This window comes from Parasteatoda tepidariorum, chromosome 3 (assembly GCF_043381705.1).
Source record: "Parasteatoda tepidariorum isolate YZ-2023 chromosome 3, CAS_Ptep_4.0, whole genome shotgun sequence".
In the NCBI taxonomy this organism is placed as follows: Eukaryota; Metazoa; Arthropoda; class Arachnida; order Araneae; family Theridiidae; genus Parasteatoda; species Parasteatoda tepidariorum.
The window spans coordinates 43,444,576-43,461,653 of NC_092206.1; the positions used below are offsets into that span (position 1 = coordinate 43,444,576).

Below are 17,078 nucleotides of genomic sequence, written 5' to 3' on the forward strand. Positions count from 1 at the left end.
AAATAATTTTTTTAATCTGTAGGGTTGAATTACCAAATAATAGAATAATTTTTTGCCTTTCTGTCATACACATTGCAAAAAAGCAAAAAAAAAGGCAATCTTATTCTCTCTAGATATATATTTGCATTAAATTCTCGTGTCATAAAATTTGAAATGCATTTATATATTGCCTATATAATTTTAATTTGATGTTTGCTGTCAATTGTAAATTTCTTTTTTTTTTTTAATAATTGATGGTGGCATCATATCAATTAAACTTTTTTACTTTAGTTATATTTTGATGGATATGTGCTTCAGATTTCTTAGCAAAACTAATATGCATAATTCACTTAAGTCAAATCATTTGGAAAAGTTATAAATGTTTTTCTGTTTTATTATAGATGGTTGTTATCACAATTATGTATTATATTTTGTTGGTCTCTTAAATATACCAACTTAATCCCCACTAAAAAATGAGTTTATGCATGTCTATTTAATGGTTTTTTATGTCTTTACACTAAACAGGTAAAATCATTTAAACCATTTATTTGCCAAAAACTTTTGTTGCATGTACTTTGTTCAATTGAAATTAAATCTAAAATAATTAAAATAAATAAACTGATTTTAATAAATCATTCTGTATAATTTATTCTTTGAAAAATCTAAAGAGATGAATATTTCTAATTAAAATTATGTCAAAAATAATTTTTTTTAATAAGATAATGAAATAGAATAAAATTGTTCACATACATGGGAATGTTACTTTTAAAGTTCCAAAAGTAATGAGTAAAAGATACAAGTACTAAAGAAAAAACGCAACGATTAAGATGACTTAGAAAAATTGAAAATTTAATGTAATTTGAAGTTTTATTGAAAAATATAACAATGAAAAATAAAACTTTTACATATTAAAATGTATAACAATTATTTGTTATTTAATATCCCTACTTATTGTGGGAAATAATTGCATTTCAAAATCGTGTAGTTGTATTTATGAAGTATGTAAAATTAACCAAAATCAAAATACATAAACAAATAAAATAAAATTCTATAATTCTCATTTTTTAAAAGAAAAATAATAATTTATGATTTCTATGAAAAATTTAGCTTAATCTTTATATTATGCTTTATTATTTGAGTGCTGAAGAGTTTTCTTATACATATGCTAATAGTGCAGAATGAAATGCTCATTGTATTTTATTTTACTTCTTATATTATTAAAAATCACAATTGAGTAAAATGAATAAAAACTGCCACTGATATGAATTCAACTGCTCTCAATAGATGAGAAAATTGTACTAACCAACAGCAGGTACGATAGCGGTTACGATTGAAATTATAAAAATTCACATTTTTTTGCCAAAAACTTTAGGTTTCGTAATGTTAATTGAATTATCAAAATAATTTGGAAAAAAATTTTTATGTGTACGGGAAAAGTTATTTTCTGAAAAAAATTTTTTTTATGCATTTTAAAAAATATTTTTCCTGATTATCCCGTTTGGAATAATTTCTGCAGGTGCTTTTGGTATGATTGACAATGTAGTAAAACTAAAAATTTTAAGGCATTTAAAAATAAATTAGTTTTCTTTCTTTATTATGATAATAACAATGATATGTGAAGATTAATTTATTCTTTTTAAAAATAGTTCCAGAGTGATTGCATTCATTATTGTAATTTTCAAATGAAATTGTCATTCAATAATATATGGAATCATCCTATATTTAAGATCAGTTTAGTAGAATTTGACAAATAGTAAAAAAAGAGATTTTGTAACATTTGCATTTTTTCAGAAAAAAATAAATGAATGATGAGATTGTTCTTGCAGTTTATAAAATCTTGTAATAAAAAAGAGACTTACTCAAATAAGCAGTAGTCCCCCTAAAAAATTAGAAGTCCCCCTCAATATTTCAGAACAATATGGAAATTTTAAAGAGTTATCATTGATTTAAATTCCTTAAGATTTAAAATAAGAAATTATTGAAAATAATCTTTTTGTGGTATTTAGCAGGTTAATAAAAAAAAATTATGTGTGAAATTTAAAGAATTACTATGACTGTAATTTAATTTAGTCATAGTATTACATAGTACAATTAATCCCTACAAAATTTAACCCTTGTGCACCCATGGAAAAGCGTTTCCCGTCAGACTCTGAAATTGTTTGCTGCTATGGAAGCAAGAAAAAGGACATTTTAGAAAGCGACTTGTCATAAGTATTCTCACTATTATGAGAACCGCCTATTGTTGCATTCTCCAAAGACGGCGTTCGGAGGTGCGTGATTTCCAAAGAGCGAAAATTGCCATTTACACTGCATGCTAAAAATTCGCATATGCGAATTCAGAGATGCGAACGACAGCCTGATTTGTGGAATACATTAAGGCTATATGACACGAGGCAACCTAGTTGAAAGCAACTAGCGGTTTCGGTGAAGTTGAAACGTGTCATATGATGGTTGCCCGGTTGCTTTTAACCAGAAACTGAAGTTAAAACCTTTCAACTTTAGTGGAGCAGCCAGATTAGTTGAAACGTGTCATATAGTAGTTTCCAAATACTTTCAACCTTAACAAGCAACCATTTAGTAAACAAAATACGCGTGCTGATTCTGACGCATCCTAAATTTTTATCTTTTAAATTTAAACTTGGTTTAATCTTCTAACTATGACTAGTTTTAAATGGAATTCTAGTGATATATGTATTTTTTTTTTGAAATTTTTCAAACGTATCCTTGTCTTTGGGACATAAATAGCAAAGATTATGCGAATAAACTAATTCCCTATAAACTAATTTCCTCTGTGGAGATATTAAAAGTTACAAATTATTATTGAATTTTAAAAGTGAATGAAAAAAAAAACTAGCATATTACTAATTACAAATGTTTAAATATTTGAAAATTCAAAATTATATAGCTTGAACGCTAAGCTTTTTAAACTCATTTTGACAGATTTTGATAGATATTTCTTTGACAGATATTTCCGAGTACTAATGAAATTTTGAAAGCAAACGAAAGAAATTATTTTGTTTTGCTATCAGCTCAACGCCAACTTCAAGCACATCGTCAATAATCGCTTCCATGATAATTAAAAGAGCTTTTAGCAATAAACTTTATTGAAAAATATAAGTTCTGGTATTGGACTATTCAGAGTTTGTTGAACAAGCGAAGGTTGTAACGTGTGATCACAAACGAGAAGCCAAAAACCGGTTTCTTAACTTAGTTGCCTCCACTTGGTTGCCTAGTGTCATCAGCACTTCAACCACGAAAAAGTTCATGCTCGCATTTCCAAATGTTCATGCTCGCATTTCGCGATAGCAAGGAATTATAGGGGGCGTTGTTGTATAAGACGAATACCTGTGTATAGTCATTCAGTTGCTCTCTGGTAACGTCCTTAATGTAGCATTGTAACGGTCCTTCTTTATTGTGGCTTATTAAATGTAAAAAAAAATGTTTGATATAGTTATTGGTTGCAAGTTTGTTGATAATACAAAGGGTAAAAATTATTGAAAAATTTTTCTTCAAATGATTGGCGTGTTCTGTTTCCAAATTGAGCACACAAGTCAGCAAATGTATGTAATCTCAATAAAATAAATCTGTTTCCAAAAGATTTATCATTGTTCTGCGAAGTTTTTTCAAGTTTTTCTGCATTTTCTTTAAGGAAATTTTGCTTTTTATTTGCTGCTAAGAAAATGGCGTCCGACTCTGCCAATGATTCTGATAGAACTAAATTAAAAATTAACAAATAAAAACCGGAAATAACCTATCCGCTAGAGGGCGTACTTGAGCGCTGCGATCGTGAAATGCGATGTCTTGAATGCAGTGTGAACTTCTGGTAACGCATACACGATAACGCATGTACGAAAATTTGATTCAATGTCATGAAAGAAAGTGTACTTTAAAAGGTTATAAAAAGATTTTTTATTTTGGCAACAAATTATATAAAAAAAGTAAATAAACAACTCTCGTCCCGCAATTTTAAAATGAAGTAGATTATTAATAATGTATTATTATAAATTATTATTGTAATTACAATATTTTATTGTTTCATTCTTTGATTTTAAATTGGGTAAAATGTATAATCAAAAAACTAGTACATCCACTCAATATGACAAACGTGGTGTTAGAAATGATAATAAAAGAAAAGAGTAAGTGTTAATATTAGATATTTGTGAGACATTTTAAGTTCTCAAATTTGTCTCCATTTTAATAAACTTAAATGTCTTTTCTCATAAAGTTTTTAATTGTTATTTTATACTTTTGAAAGCAATGTAAAATTAGGTTTGAATTTTTTGTAAATAGATTTATTCATTATATATTTTCCAAAGTTTTTTTTGTAGAGTTAGTAATAATAGTTAATCAGTTTTCCTTAAATAGTTCAATACAACTATAAGCAATTTGTCTGAAATATTTATCACCGTCGCTTTTTATGCAGCTTCCACTTGCATATTCTCTTTTGCTTGCAAATTACTACATTATAAAATTTAAAATTGGATGGAACCTTTAATAATAATTATCATGTTGTCCAACCTTACTTATGCACAATACAGTCAGCATTTAATTGTATTTTTAAAACAGAATGATAATCTTCCTACTTAATTTATTTTAGGATTCAACATGATGGAAACGTAAATACCAAGGATGCACATCAAGAATTTCGTCAGTTTTTATCAGATAAACTATTTGAATTTATTGAAAGGTGAGTAAGTTGAAGCTCTCCATAATTTTATTCAGAAAAAATTCACTAACTTTGCTAGTGATGGTCCATAAGATTACGGTTGTAATTTTTTTCATTCTAGCCAAATTGAGGAAGTAGAAGTTCAAGATTCTGACTCCGAATTATTTCATTTTGAAGTCGGTGAGTTTTTTTTAGTTGTATATAAGCATATTTACTGATAGATATTTATATATTTTGGTAGTTAATTTTATGATGAGGTTAAATTATTTTCTAAAAATGTATTAATGAATGTTTTAATTTCCTTTAAACAAGATAATGAATTATATATTATTAATGTTTTTTATGGGAATTAGCTTTAGAATCAATATTTATTTTCTATTCCTTCACTTAACCCTCATTATGAGAAAATAGATCTTTTGGTATTAATGAAGCTGATTTATTTTTTAAAAGGTATTATAATAAGGGTCTTAGCTTTTTATGGGATAATTAAAGAATGTATATTGTTTCAATTTTATTCATAGTAATAACTTCGAAAGCGAATAATGCTTTAAAAATAGTTTATAAATATATTTTTTAAATGCATCTTTAAATGATCATTGTCTCACAATTTTCAGTTTAAATTATAGCTAAAGCTTTCAAGTTGTTTATCAATTAATCATCTTTTAGTTTACTTTTTTTTGAAAAAAATTTATGCTCAGAGATTATTTTTCAGCATGCCTTTAATTATTTTTTATAAACTACAAATTTTTCTCTTATTTTGGTAATGGGTGAGTATTATTTTTTGAAATACACCCAGAAAATAGTATGAGAGGGTAATTTAAAAATTGTTGAGGATAAATTCAGTTATTACATAATATTAGTACACATTTGGTAAATCTGCTAAGTGTTACCTTTTTAAAACTCAAAGTGCCCTTTTCTATGAGAAGTACCTTACCCTTTTTTATTCCTCGGAAGAACTCTGAATAAAATATTTAAATGTATTTCTATCCACTAAAAATATTTGTGTTCTACTGACCAATGGTACCTATAACTATAATTGACGTGAAATCAAAGCCTTAAAATTTTACGATAACCTCATGAAACAGTTGTCACCACTTTCTTATTATTTTGCCACCATGCTTCTCTCGTATCTTATTGCAAAAATTAGAAATTTCTGCCTTTTTTTTGTTGTAGGTATTTCATATACCAATGTATATGCAGTGCACCAAAAAAAAAAGGATTACCCTGAATAACTTTTGATTTAATAATCAGATCTTCACGATCTTGTTCTCTTTCTTAACTGTTCAAAGGGTAAAAAAGTCATAAATTTAAAATTTGATTTTTCAGGAACTATTTAATCGATTTCTCACAAATTTTGTATTTTGCTCTGTAAAATTAGATACTTTAAAGTAATTTTAATTTAAATATCTTATAATTCAAAAATTTTGTGATTGTTAGGTATTCAATGAAAAAAATAAAAAATGGTAAATATTTACTACATTTATTTTTTGTTTGGACTTATATTTGGATAAGCGAATTTTATAATTGTGTGCAAAGAGTTTTCAATTCGCTTTAAAAGTTCTCGAGATATGGCAAAATACACAATAAATAAAATTAACATTAAGGGTCAAAACTTTGGATTGCTCTCTTAACCAAACTATGGGGACCATATTTCTCAGATTATGGCTACCCCCAAATTTTGAGGGTCATAAATCTGAATCTGTTGAAAAAAAAAAGGTATGTTTATTCAGAGGAAGTAAATTTTTGTTTCTGGTTTCTTGACTTCTTAACGTAAAACATCTTATGCACTAATTAATCAGGATATTTGGGGTCACCCTTTTGAACCATTAAGAAATAAGTCCAAGAATGTGTAGCTTCGATCATTAGATCAAAAATTATTTAGAGTAATCTCTTTTTTTTTTGCGGGATACACATGTAATTAGGGATAGAGCGAATATTAAGCCACTATTCGGTATTCAACCGTTTTACCAAATATTCGCTTGGCGAAATGTTTAGCCAAGTATTCGACCAAATGTTATGCAAAGTATGTGGAAAGTATTTTTTTTTTTGCCAAAGTTTTTATGTTTTTTTTTTTTTTTTTAAGGAATTAGAATAGATTTTTTTTAAGGAATTTGAATAGATTTTTTTTTAAGGAATTAGAATAGATTTAATATAGAATAATTTAATTGTATTTTTTTATTATACATTATTAGGAAGCAGATATTTGTTCAGTTCTAAAATTTGTTAATTTATGTTCTTAAAGGCAAATGGCAAAATTTGAAGAATTGAAACTAGATTACTTTATACTGAACCATGAGTTTTGTACTGCTGATTTTTTTAGTTTCATTTGGGCAAGTCAATTTCGTAGTTTTCTCAACACTTTTTGTTTTTAGAAGTTAGAATTTTGTTCTTATTTGTTTCATTATTATTATTTTTTTGTTTTAATTATAACACAGCATCTAAACGTAGTGTTTTTAATAGACTTTATTCTTTCATTGGCCCTTTTTTCCTGTATGTAAGTCAATAACATTTTGTGAAATTGATAGTAACGGAGGTAAATATTCAGCTGAAAAAGAATATTTTTCTATTAGAAACATAGCAAACACGTTGAGAATCCAGATTTTTTGTCCTATTAAAAAATTCTTTTTATCAAAGTTCATGATGTCAAAGTTCGACTGTATGTCTATCAATATATGTGTGGGGGTTTAAAAGACGCCACCTACATGACTTAAAAATGGGCCGAAAAAAGCACCCTGTTTTTAAAGAGGCTGTTATATTAAGACACACACCTAATTCTATGATACAAGCTAGCATGCCACACTTGGTCTTTCAAAGAACAAAATTTATGATAGAAAATTTTAAAATAATATAAAATTATTATTACTGTTATTAATATGTTGGTATCCATTGCATCACTCAACATCTGTCATCTTAACTTACTGATTTAAAAATACTTTATTAAAGCCTTTTCTTTTGTCTATGTAAAATAAATAATGACACAGTTTTTGCAAAATTTTGTGATCAATGAATAATATTTTTATTTACTTAAACTGATCATTTAAAATGTAATAATTGTTGTATGGTCTTTAAGGAGATGTATCTTTATTCCCTGGATCTCCTATTTTAAAGGATGAATTAATTCCACCTTCTGTTTCAAACAAACATCCTCCATCAAAGAAAAAAAAGAAGATAGACAAGTATGTCATTTTAGGTTGTTTTACAGTAATTTATAAAATTGTATGAAAACTGAATATTTATATCTTCTGTAAGAAGTATGTTAACATTAAATTACTAAATAACTGTTTTAAGGTAATTTGCAATCCAAAAATTTTCATAATCCAACCAACCTTAATTTTATAAAAAGCAATAAGAAAAGTTTTTTTTTTTTTTTTTTTTTTTTTTTTTTTTTTTTTTTTTTTTTTTGAATTTTAATGATTTTACAAAGTTGAAATATTTTTAAATTAAAATTTTTCAAAAATATTTTGCATACACATATTAAATGTTTAAAACACATACATTTATTAAATGTTCAAATTAAACTAGAAAACTATTAAATTCTTCTTAAAAATATTTAGTTTTATTTAGAAAAGTGAAATTTAAAGAATTTGGTGAAATTGCAAGGAAAAAGCATTCTGATAAAGTTTAAAAATATGTCATAATGGATCCTGTGAAGACCTCCTTTTTTCAGACTAATTGATTCAATTGTATTTGCTGAAATAAAAATTAAAAAACGAAGCATTGTCAGAACCGTTCCTATAAACTGGTGTTAGATTTTAATTGCTGGATAATTCAAGAGGATTTTTTGCCACATTCTATATAGTAAATACAGTAGAATCTCGATCCATTATTTCTTGTGAGATTATTCTTTGTGAACGATAGATACAATGAATGCGGATCAACCTAAAATAATATATAATGACTTGAAAATATTCATAAAGTAATAACGAAATAATGGACTTGAAAATTGAGAAATTTATAATAAGTATAAAAAATTATAGTTGGAAAAATTAAGTACTTAATACAAAGATATTTACAATGCAAAAAAAAAAAAAGGAAACAGAATGAATGCATTTATTTATTTAAAATATTTAGAAATTTTGATGTGAATATATCTTAGCACAAACGATAAATTTTAGACATTTGTAACATATTGAAGCCTTCTGCAAATGTTGGCTCTGGTTGTAGCTCTGCTTTGGTTTCACTTTTGCTCTTCTAAAGGTTTTGCAACCATTTCTTAGACCGACAGTGACCACACGTTTCAATATTTCATCAACTGATTCTGCAAACTGTAATAAATCCTCTTCTTTTTACTCATTAGCATCAGGAGTTTTATTTTTCTTCACCATTTTTAAATGTCCGTATGATTTTTGAACGATTGACATGGTAATTTTCTAGTTTCCTAAATGATCTAAAGGGGGATATTATTGTGATTATAAGAATAGCCTTTGTGACGGGACCGTTACAAGATGATATATACAGAAAAATTAAAGGTGCATGAATGATGGATTGAGGTTTGACTGTAGTGCGAAATTTGAAACTAATTTTACAAAATTTCTCTTGCGAAATGTGGCGGTAAAATTTGCATTTGCATTAAACTTCACAAAACAGTAGGGGAAACTATTTGTATGATATAATAATTGTTTCCAATATTTACTGATTTTTTATTTGAAATAGGGATTTGGAAAAGGAGCGAATAAAGGAAGCTGCTGTGTCTGTGGACTGGATCCGACAACAAGCAAAATTGTTTACGTCTTAATATGTTGTAAAATATTGTAAATATTTTCTTTTGAATAAAATTTATAATTCTGTTTAATTTGGTGCATTTCGTTTTGTTCTGGTTAGTCTTTTGACAAAAATTTATATTTTATTTTTTTAAAAGGAATTTTTATTTATGTGTTTTATACTGTACACCTTTTTTAACTGCAATAGAAAAACAAGCAAATACCTATATTTTATTAATCAAAGCGTGTGAATATTTTTGTTCACGTGCAACCCAATGTCAATGGAATCCCAATAATTTCAGTCTTATCCATATGATATACTTGCATAAAGAAAGAGGGTAAAAGTTTTACAAGTATCTTCAAAATTTTTTAAATAGAACAAAAAATAGTGGAAGAGGTAATTTTGAAAGTATGATTGTTCGTTGCAATTATAACAAGCTTGTTTACATATAATAAAAGCATGAGACTTAATTTAAAAGACTTTAAAAGTACACTCTTAATGCAGAAGTTTTTGCTTTTGTTGAACATCAAAGCTACTAAAAAAATTACATTTTAGTAATGCATGTTTGTAAATATTTTCAGAGTATATAATATCATATATAAGGAGGCCTGAATTTTAAGTTATTTTCTGCGTAGAATGAATGAAAACTAATGTTTTTTTCTTCTTTATGAACAAACTATTAAAAACGTCAGCAAAAAATATTTATAATTGGCTCATTACAGTCAGATTCTCCAGGATGGCGAATAACTTCAGTAAATTTCAAAACTTCACATAAATTTCGGAATTTTACCGTATAATTACGGAATCATATCTCGAATCTCAGGAAAGGCGAAAAATTTGAGATAAATAGGTTTCGAGTTATACAAATACTTTAAAAAAAATTTAATTTAATTAGGAAATTCCATTAAAAGTGCTTTAATTGCTTTTAGTAGAAAAATATAGGTAGATTTGTATATTGATTATACCACATACAATTCTCTTACCTATTTACATAAAAAATTTTTAAACATACATTTAACACTGAAAATAATTTTTCAAAGATTTTTGATGTCTAACCTTCTTTGTTTCGATTATTCTTTTGAGGTTAGAAAGAGAAGCAAATCCCTCATAGCCAACATTTTCCTGGGATTCAAGAATAGTTTGTAAGAGTTCTACGTCTTTTTCTGCCTCTTTTTCTTTCTCTTTTGGTTCATCAATATGATCTTCAGCTTCTTTATCTGATACTCCCTTGACATTATCTATGATTCCCGCATCTGTCAATGTTTCGCACGTTGTTAGGCAGTTGTCCACTTGTAAAAATCTTCAAAATTAATGTCAATATTAAATCCCGATTTTATTACATTCCATTCTTGCAAATTTGGCACTGCATTTCCAGCGTCAACAGTTTCCTCCTCTTTACTGATTCCTTCAACTTCTTGTTCATCATCTTCACATTCTTAAAACCAGCCTTTTTAAAACCATTTTGGATAGTTTTTAGTGACACATTTCTCCAGGTACAGCAGTCATTCTGATAGTCCAACATCAATAGTTTTTCTCCCTTTAAAACTCTTAATTATCCTTCAATCCATTGGTTGCAATTTTGAGGTGAAAATGAATTTCTATTCCTAGCTTTCTTATCTATGTTGAAAAGCTAACTCCTGGTGGTCACTACTCATCAACCCCTCTCTTACTGCCAGAATCATTGTATTCCTTTCTCGTTAAGGAAGTGCAGGGATAGTAACCGACATTCTAAGAAACATCCCAACCTGTTCATCCTTACTTCCAGTGGGTTCACGAAATTCATCTCTGTCTGCAAGTTCTACTGATAAAGAAAGTTATGTTGTTTGGGAATTTGTGCTTTATTGTTAGAAATTCGAAAAACGGAGGTTTGAAAAAAAAAATTTCGATATAAAAATGGAAAATACATTGATTTTAGACAGCAAATGTAGATAATTTTAGAAATCACGAGATACAGAGGTTTTCGAGATAAACAGGTTCATTTGTATATATATATATATGTATGAAAGGGTAGCAGTCATGGTGAGTGTTGTTAGGCCACGCAGATAGCAGTTGGAAGGCAAAAAATATTTTATTAGCTTCACATAGTATATTTAAGACATTTTCTAGCAAAGGCGGAGCTCAAAATCGCACTCAAAAACTGTGTGCTTAAGGCTTAAGTTTTTATCTTAGGGAAAGTAGCAAAGGAATTTCCCTCTATTTTGTTATATTTGAGGGGAAAAGGGAAGTCCCAAGGATTACTATTGGTTTATGATAGAGATCGAGCGTTTCCCACACAGAGCAAAGGGAAATATGTCCTGCTCTTAATTAAATGCATAGTTGAGCCAAAAATAGATTTAAGAACAGGATGTGGCTTTTAAAAGTGTGAGAAAGTATTTCAAATAGAATAATTAATTAGGAANATTACTATATATATATATATATATATATATATATATATATATATATATATATATATATATATATATATATATATATATATATATATATATATATATATATATATATATATATATATGAAAATATAATACATACACTATATATATATATATATATATATATATATATATATATATATATTGTGTATGTATTATATTTTCAACTCCGTTTTGTGATGATATCGGAGAAAAATTTATTTGAAATTTAAAAGGAGCAAATATTTTGGTCTAAAGTCAATTGCAGAAGCTATATTTTAGTACTTAACAAATTTAATACTTAACCTGTTTAATACTTAAACGAGTGCAATTAGTATAAATAGCGTATAGTAAATTGGTAGATTAGTGTCCAAACAAAGTCAGCCGGGATAATTTTTAATATATTTTAGAGTCTTGGTTTTAAAAGTTCACTTCATTTAACTTTAAACTATTCACTTCATTCATCCTTAAACTTACATTTTACGTTTCCAGTCGTTGGGTATAAAAACAGTTCAGAATTCTTTTGCTGATATGTTATTAAATTAAATAACGGAATTTCGTAAACTTTTAACTAAAAATGTTGTGGAAAATACTGATTACTTTTAGAATAAACTTTTAAAATAATCTTGAAAAGTGTTTAGAATTTTTCAAAAATGTCTCAGCTTTAAAAAGAGCATTCTAGCGAAAAATTACTGTCTTTAACAAACTGGGTCCATGTTTTGGAAATAGAAAAACGTGCAATAAATGAAATATTTATAGCCTATTATTTATCTTATTTCTTTTATGAAATAATACGGAGCAACTTGGATATAGTTTTAATATTTGGCTGTGATTTTTAGTTTCGACTGAAATTATTACTCGGAAAATTTAAATATTCTAGTTTCCTTCTAGATTGAAATATTATGTTTGAGAGAGTCTAGATTGAAATATTATGTTTGAGTTATAGTGATGTTATTTTTGTTGCTCTAGACATCATTTTAAAATGCACTGTTTTAAATTTCTGAGAATGTGTTTTAAGTTTAGAGACGGGAGCCGTGATGGCTGAGTGGTTAAGGCATTAAACTGTGAATGCGAAGGTTCGATCCGCAGCAATGGCTTGAAGTTAAACCCAGCTTCGGATCGATGGGTGCCAGCTAATCTGGAAAGTAAAGGTGGCCCGTGCACAATGCTTGTCACAGTTATGCCATTGGTCACGATATTGTAAAGCCCTTATCTTTATGACCTTCTGCCCCATGACAGGCTGTTGTGGGAATGCTTTATTTTAGTTTTAGAGTTGACATATCCGGTTTAACATAGAGTTTAGAATCTAATTTTCGTACATTGATTTACATGCAATTTAACCATTTTAACTGACTTTTCACTCTAGGTGGTTTTTTTACTTATTTATTTTTAAAAAAGGAACCAGCAAAACCCATATTTAACTGAGTTTTTTTTAGAAATGTTAAAAAAAGGGAGTTGGTTTGCTAATCATTTTTCTTCTGTTATTACTACAACTGTCATATATTTTTCAGTATTTTTCTCAAAATAATTTACGATTTTTAAGCTAATAATATTGATTACTTTCTAAAAAAATTGTGAATCGAAAATTTTTTACTATATTTTTGAAATTTTCATTATATGGAAATAAAAAATGTAGATTTTATATATATAATAAAAAGTTTAAAGAATAAAAAATATTTTAACATAGCAGAAATGGTACACATTATACTCTTTTTATTTTATCAGACTTTCTTATACCAATTATATCACATAATATCAATTTTAAAAGAAATTTTTGTAATTTACGTTCTGTAATTAATGATATATAGACGAAGTAAAAATAAAATGAATGTTTCATTTAGTTCTGTAATAGTCTCTTATGGTTCTGATTCGCCCCTTAAATAACTATAAACCTTGACAAGCTTTTTGGATTTTTTGAGTTTTCTCAGTTTGGATCAAACATGTAGAAAACATGCGTTCAATAGCTGTTGAGCTGTCTGGTTTAAGTTCTGAGTTGCTTTTCTAGTTGCAAGTGTGACTGATAAGTAAATGTTAAAGACCATCTTATTTTGTGTCGAATGATAATGGTCAAAGCCTCAGGGACTCAAGGGATAGAGTGCTCGCCTCCAAATGAGGCTATCCAGGTTCGTATCCCAGAGATGGCTGGTTGATATAAATTCAGCACTCGGCTCCCAAAGATCACAGTGCTGTTGGAAAATATCCCCAGATGTTGACAGATTATGAGAATCTCTTTGCTGTCAAGCTAAGAGTGAGAGAATTTCGTGGTTTTAATTTCTATGTGACGCATTTTGTCCTCTGGATGATCCCGAAATTGACACTCTATTCGACCCAATAAAATCCACCTTGTCTGAGCTTTAAAAAAAAGCCTAGTATTAAAGTGGTTATTGATAGTACACCCCTGAACTCACATACTGTGATGCTACCATATTTGTATATGCATGAAAAATACGATTTCGCATATCCTTTCCAACATAATTTTAAAATTGAAAAATAATTACCATTTATTCATTGAAACTTTCTTATTAAAAATGTTTCTGTGAATTATTAAAAAATAATTGCTCTTTTACAAGTAAATAGTAAATAAAAATCATGGCTTTAATAGGTGAATAATATAAGGATTTTTAATTTTTTAAACGTAATTTTACCTGTAAGCATTTTTTTTCCTTCGTAATATCAATTTTACTGAAATTTTTCGAACAAATTACGCATTTCGTAAGTTTCCAGCTTTCTTCATAAAGATTTATTTATTTATTTTTTAATTGGAAGAATCCTGCTGTGTTCTTAGTATAGTGCGCACTTTAACAGTTCGCGCAGTCATAAAAAGAAAGTTCTATGTGTTAGTAGGTAATAATGACATTTTTGAGTCGACAGGACTTCTTTTTAATGACAGCAGAGCAACAAGGTCTTTCAACTTGCAACTAAGGTCTTGCAACTAACGTGCATGGAACCACCACTTTTGCTTGTTTTTAATCTTAAAAACACTTTCTAGAGATATCAAACTGTTCATCTGCGTGTTGAACAACTTGTTAATTGTGAAGCTAGCGCATTCCAGAATGTTATGCCGCATTTCATTAATATCATTAAACCTAGATGGGTGATATTATTCATATTATTGTTAAATTAGGGAATAATATTTACTAATTACTAACAAATTTATTGTTGTGTTCAAAAATGTATTATTTTATTGCTTAATATTCAATTTGCGTTATGTTCACTATTCTTGAGTATTAATATTTTTTCCCCTTTCTTTCTGTTTACTTTTATTTATTTACTTATTTGCAGTTTACTGGAAGTGACCTAAAACAATTTTAAAAGTTCATTTTTTAAATTTTTTTTCCAAAAACTATAAGTCCTGAATTTTTTTTCTTTGTTCTGCTTATTTAACGCTCTACTTGCACGTTATTCTAATACTATAGTCAGATGCAGCTCTGTGTTCTGAGCTTCACATTGACTTTAGTTTTAAAGAACATTTAAAGATGTATTAGCTCTTCAGATGATGCAGTTTCGCTTTTAAAGTTTCAGCGAGAAAAAGTAAAAATAAATAAATAAAATAATCTATATATAATATATTTATGTTAATCAATAATAAATTTAAATAAAATAAAATTATACGAATTGTTACCAAGTCAAGTATAACATTTTATTTTATTTTATAGCCAGTATCGAACAGCCGACCCATTTTCAGGTTTATGACTAACAATGTTCAACACTGTAGCCTTGTAATTTTGAATCCAACCCTAAAGAAGAAGGAACTTTTGGATAAACATTAGGACAACCTTGCCTTAATGAAAGACTTTTTAAAGAAACTAACCAGCATTTGAGTTGGATGAAGAGGTAAAGCTCGAAAATCTCCCACGGTCAACCCAACAGCACGAGGAGTCGAAAATATGATTCGTCCACCACTGAAAATATTTTACGTCAGCACTGTGGTAGGAGCAGAATCCGAACTAACCAGATATGACTAGGATTTGAACTTGAGTTGCCTCAGTGGAATTTCAACGACTAAACTATAGTAAAAATTAAATAAAATTATGAAAAGGAAGCTTATTAGAAACCCAATCACGTTGAAGAATTTTGAGATTATCGTGAAAAACGTTTTATTTCAATAAATAAAGAAAAAAAGAACATTTTTATTAATTTTTTATTTAATTTAAATTAATTGTATCCCTAATTAATTTTTACTTAACACTTTATGTATCACCCTTTTGACTTAACACTTCAAGTTGGGAAGTTTAATTTCATGTCATAGATGAGCACTTAAATTATCAAAAGCTAATCGTATTTTTTCAATGCAACAGGATTATAAATACGTATACTCCGTGCTAAAATTATCTGCCTATTATTTGAATCAGACATGAAAATTGAATATCTTAAGGGAATAAAGGTTATTTCAATTTAAAATGAGGAAGGAACTAATATATTCGATTATTTATTACGCTTCTGATATTGATTTATGTACGATACACAAAACATTATCTTTCGTCCATCTATCACTTAATTTTAGATATAACAATATGGATTACAGATTTAACATTGGCGATAAGTGAAAAAGTCAATCAGTAATTTTTCATTTTGTTATTTTGTTTTGTTCATTTTGCTATTTCGTCCATATTATTTTGATAATGAATTTTTACAGATTAGCCCTTTGACGCAGAATTTTTACTAAATATATTTTCGATTTTTTTAAATTATTTTTTGCAAACTTAGGTCAAAATTAGGGGAAAATATTATATTTAGCATTTTAATAATTTATGGAGTACCATGGTCTTTTTCTGCGTTAAGAGTAAAATCTTCCAAGCTGGGCTCACTTCCTAACACAATTTTTCAAACTGACTCTTACGTTCAGTTATGTTAAGATCTAAGAGGCACGGTAATTCGTCATTGAAATTTTTTTTAATTCGCAAAATTAATTATTGATAAATTTTTGATTATGAATGAAAAAGAAATTCTCCTAACTTTTTTTATATTTCATATTTTAGTAAAAATATTTCCCCAATAATCTAACAGATTTTTTTAGTAATTATTAGACGGTTTTTTATAATTAAAAAAAATACTGAAATATATATATATGCTTGCAACTATTGTATATATATATATATATATATATATATATATGTGATTGCGCGCATAATATTTTTATAGNTATATTACGTAAATTATTTACCAGTTTTTTTTAATCAATTATCTTATATGATATATAAATAGATATTTACATATTTAGAAAAATAAGTTAAGTATTCGAAAACAAGGTTCTAAGGCCACTAAACTTTACGTTAAATTTAATTAAACAGTTCATGAAGTGGATTGAAGATTGCTAATCT

The 17,078-nt window shown here is 27.5% G+C and overlaps 1 protein-coding gene across 1 annotated transcript; it reads left to right on the forward strand.

Moving 5' to 3' along the window:
• Nucleotides 1-3,907: 3,907 nt before the first annotated feature.
• LOC107448437 (uncharacterized) lies at nt 3,908-9,437 on the forward strand. The gene is made up of 5 exons (XM_016063618.4): nt 3,908-4,115; nt 4,577-4,666; nt 4,767-4,825; nt 7,716-7,821; nt 9,299-9,437. Exons 1-5 carry the CDS (start codon nt 4,042-4,044, stop codon nt 9,378-9,380), a joined length of 411 nt encoding a protein of 136 aa, XP_015919104.2. The 5' UTR covers nt 3,908-4,041; the 3' UTR covers nt 9,381-9,437.
• Nucleotides 9,438-17,078: the final 7,641 nt, after the last annotated feature.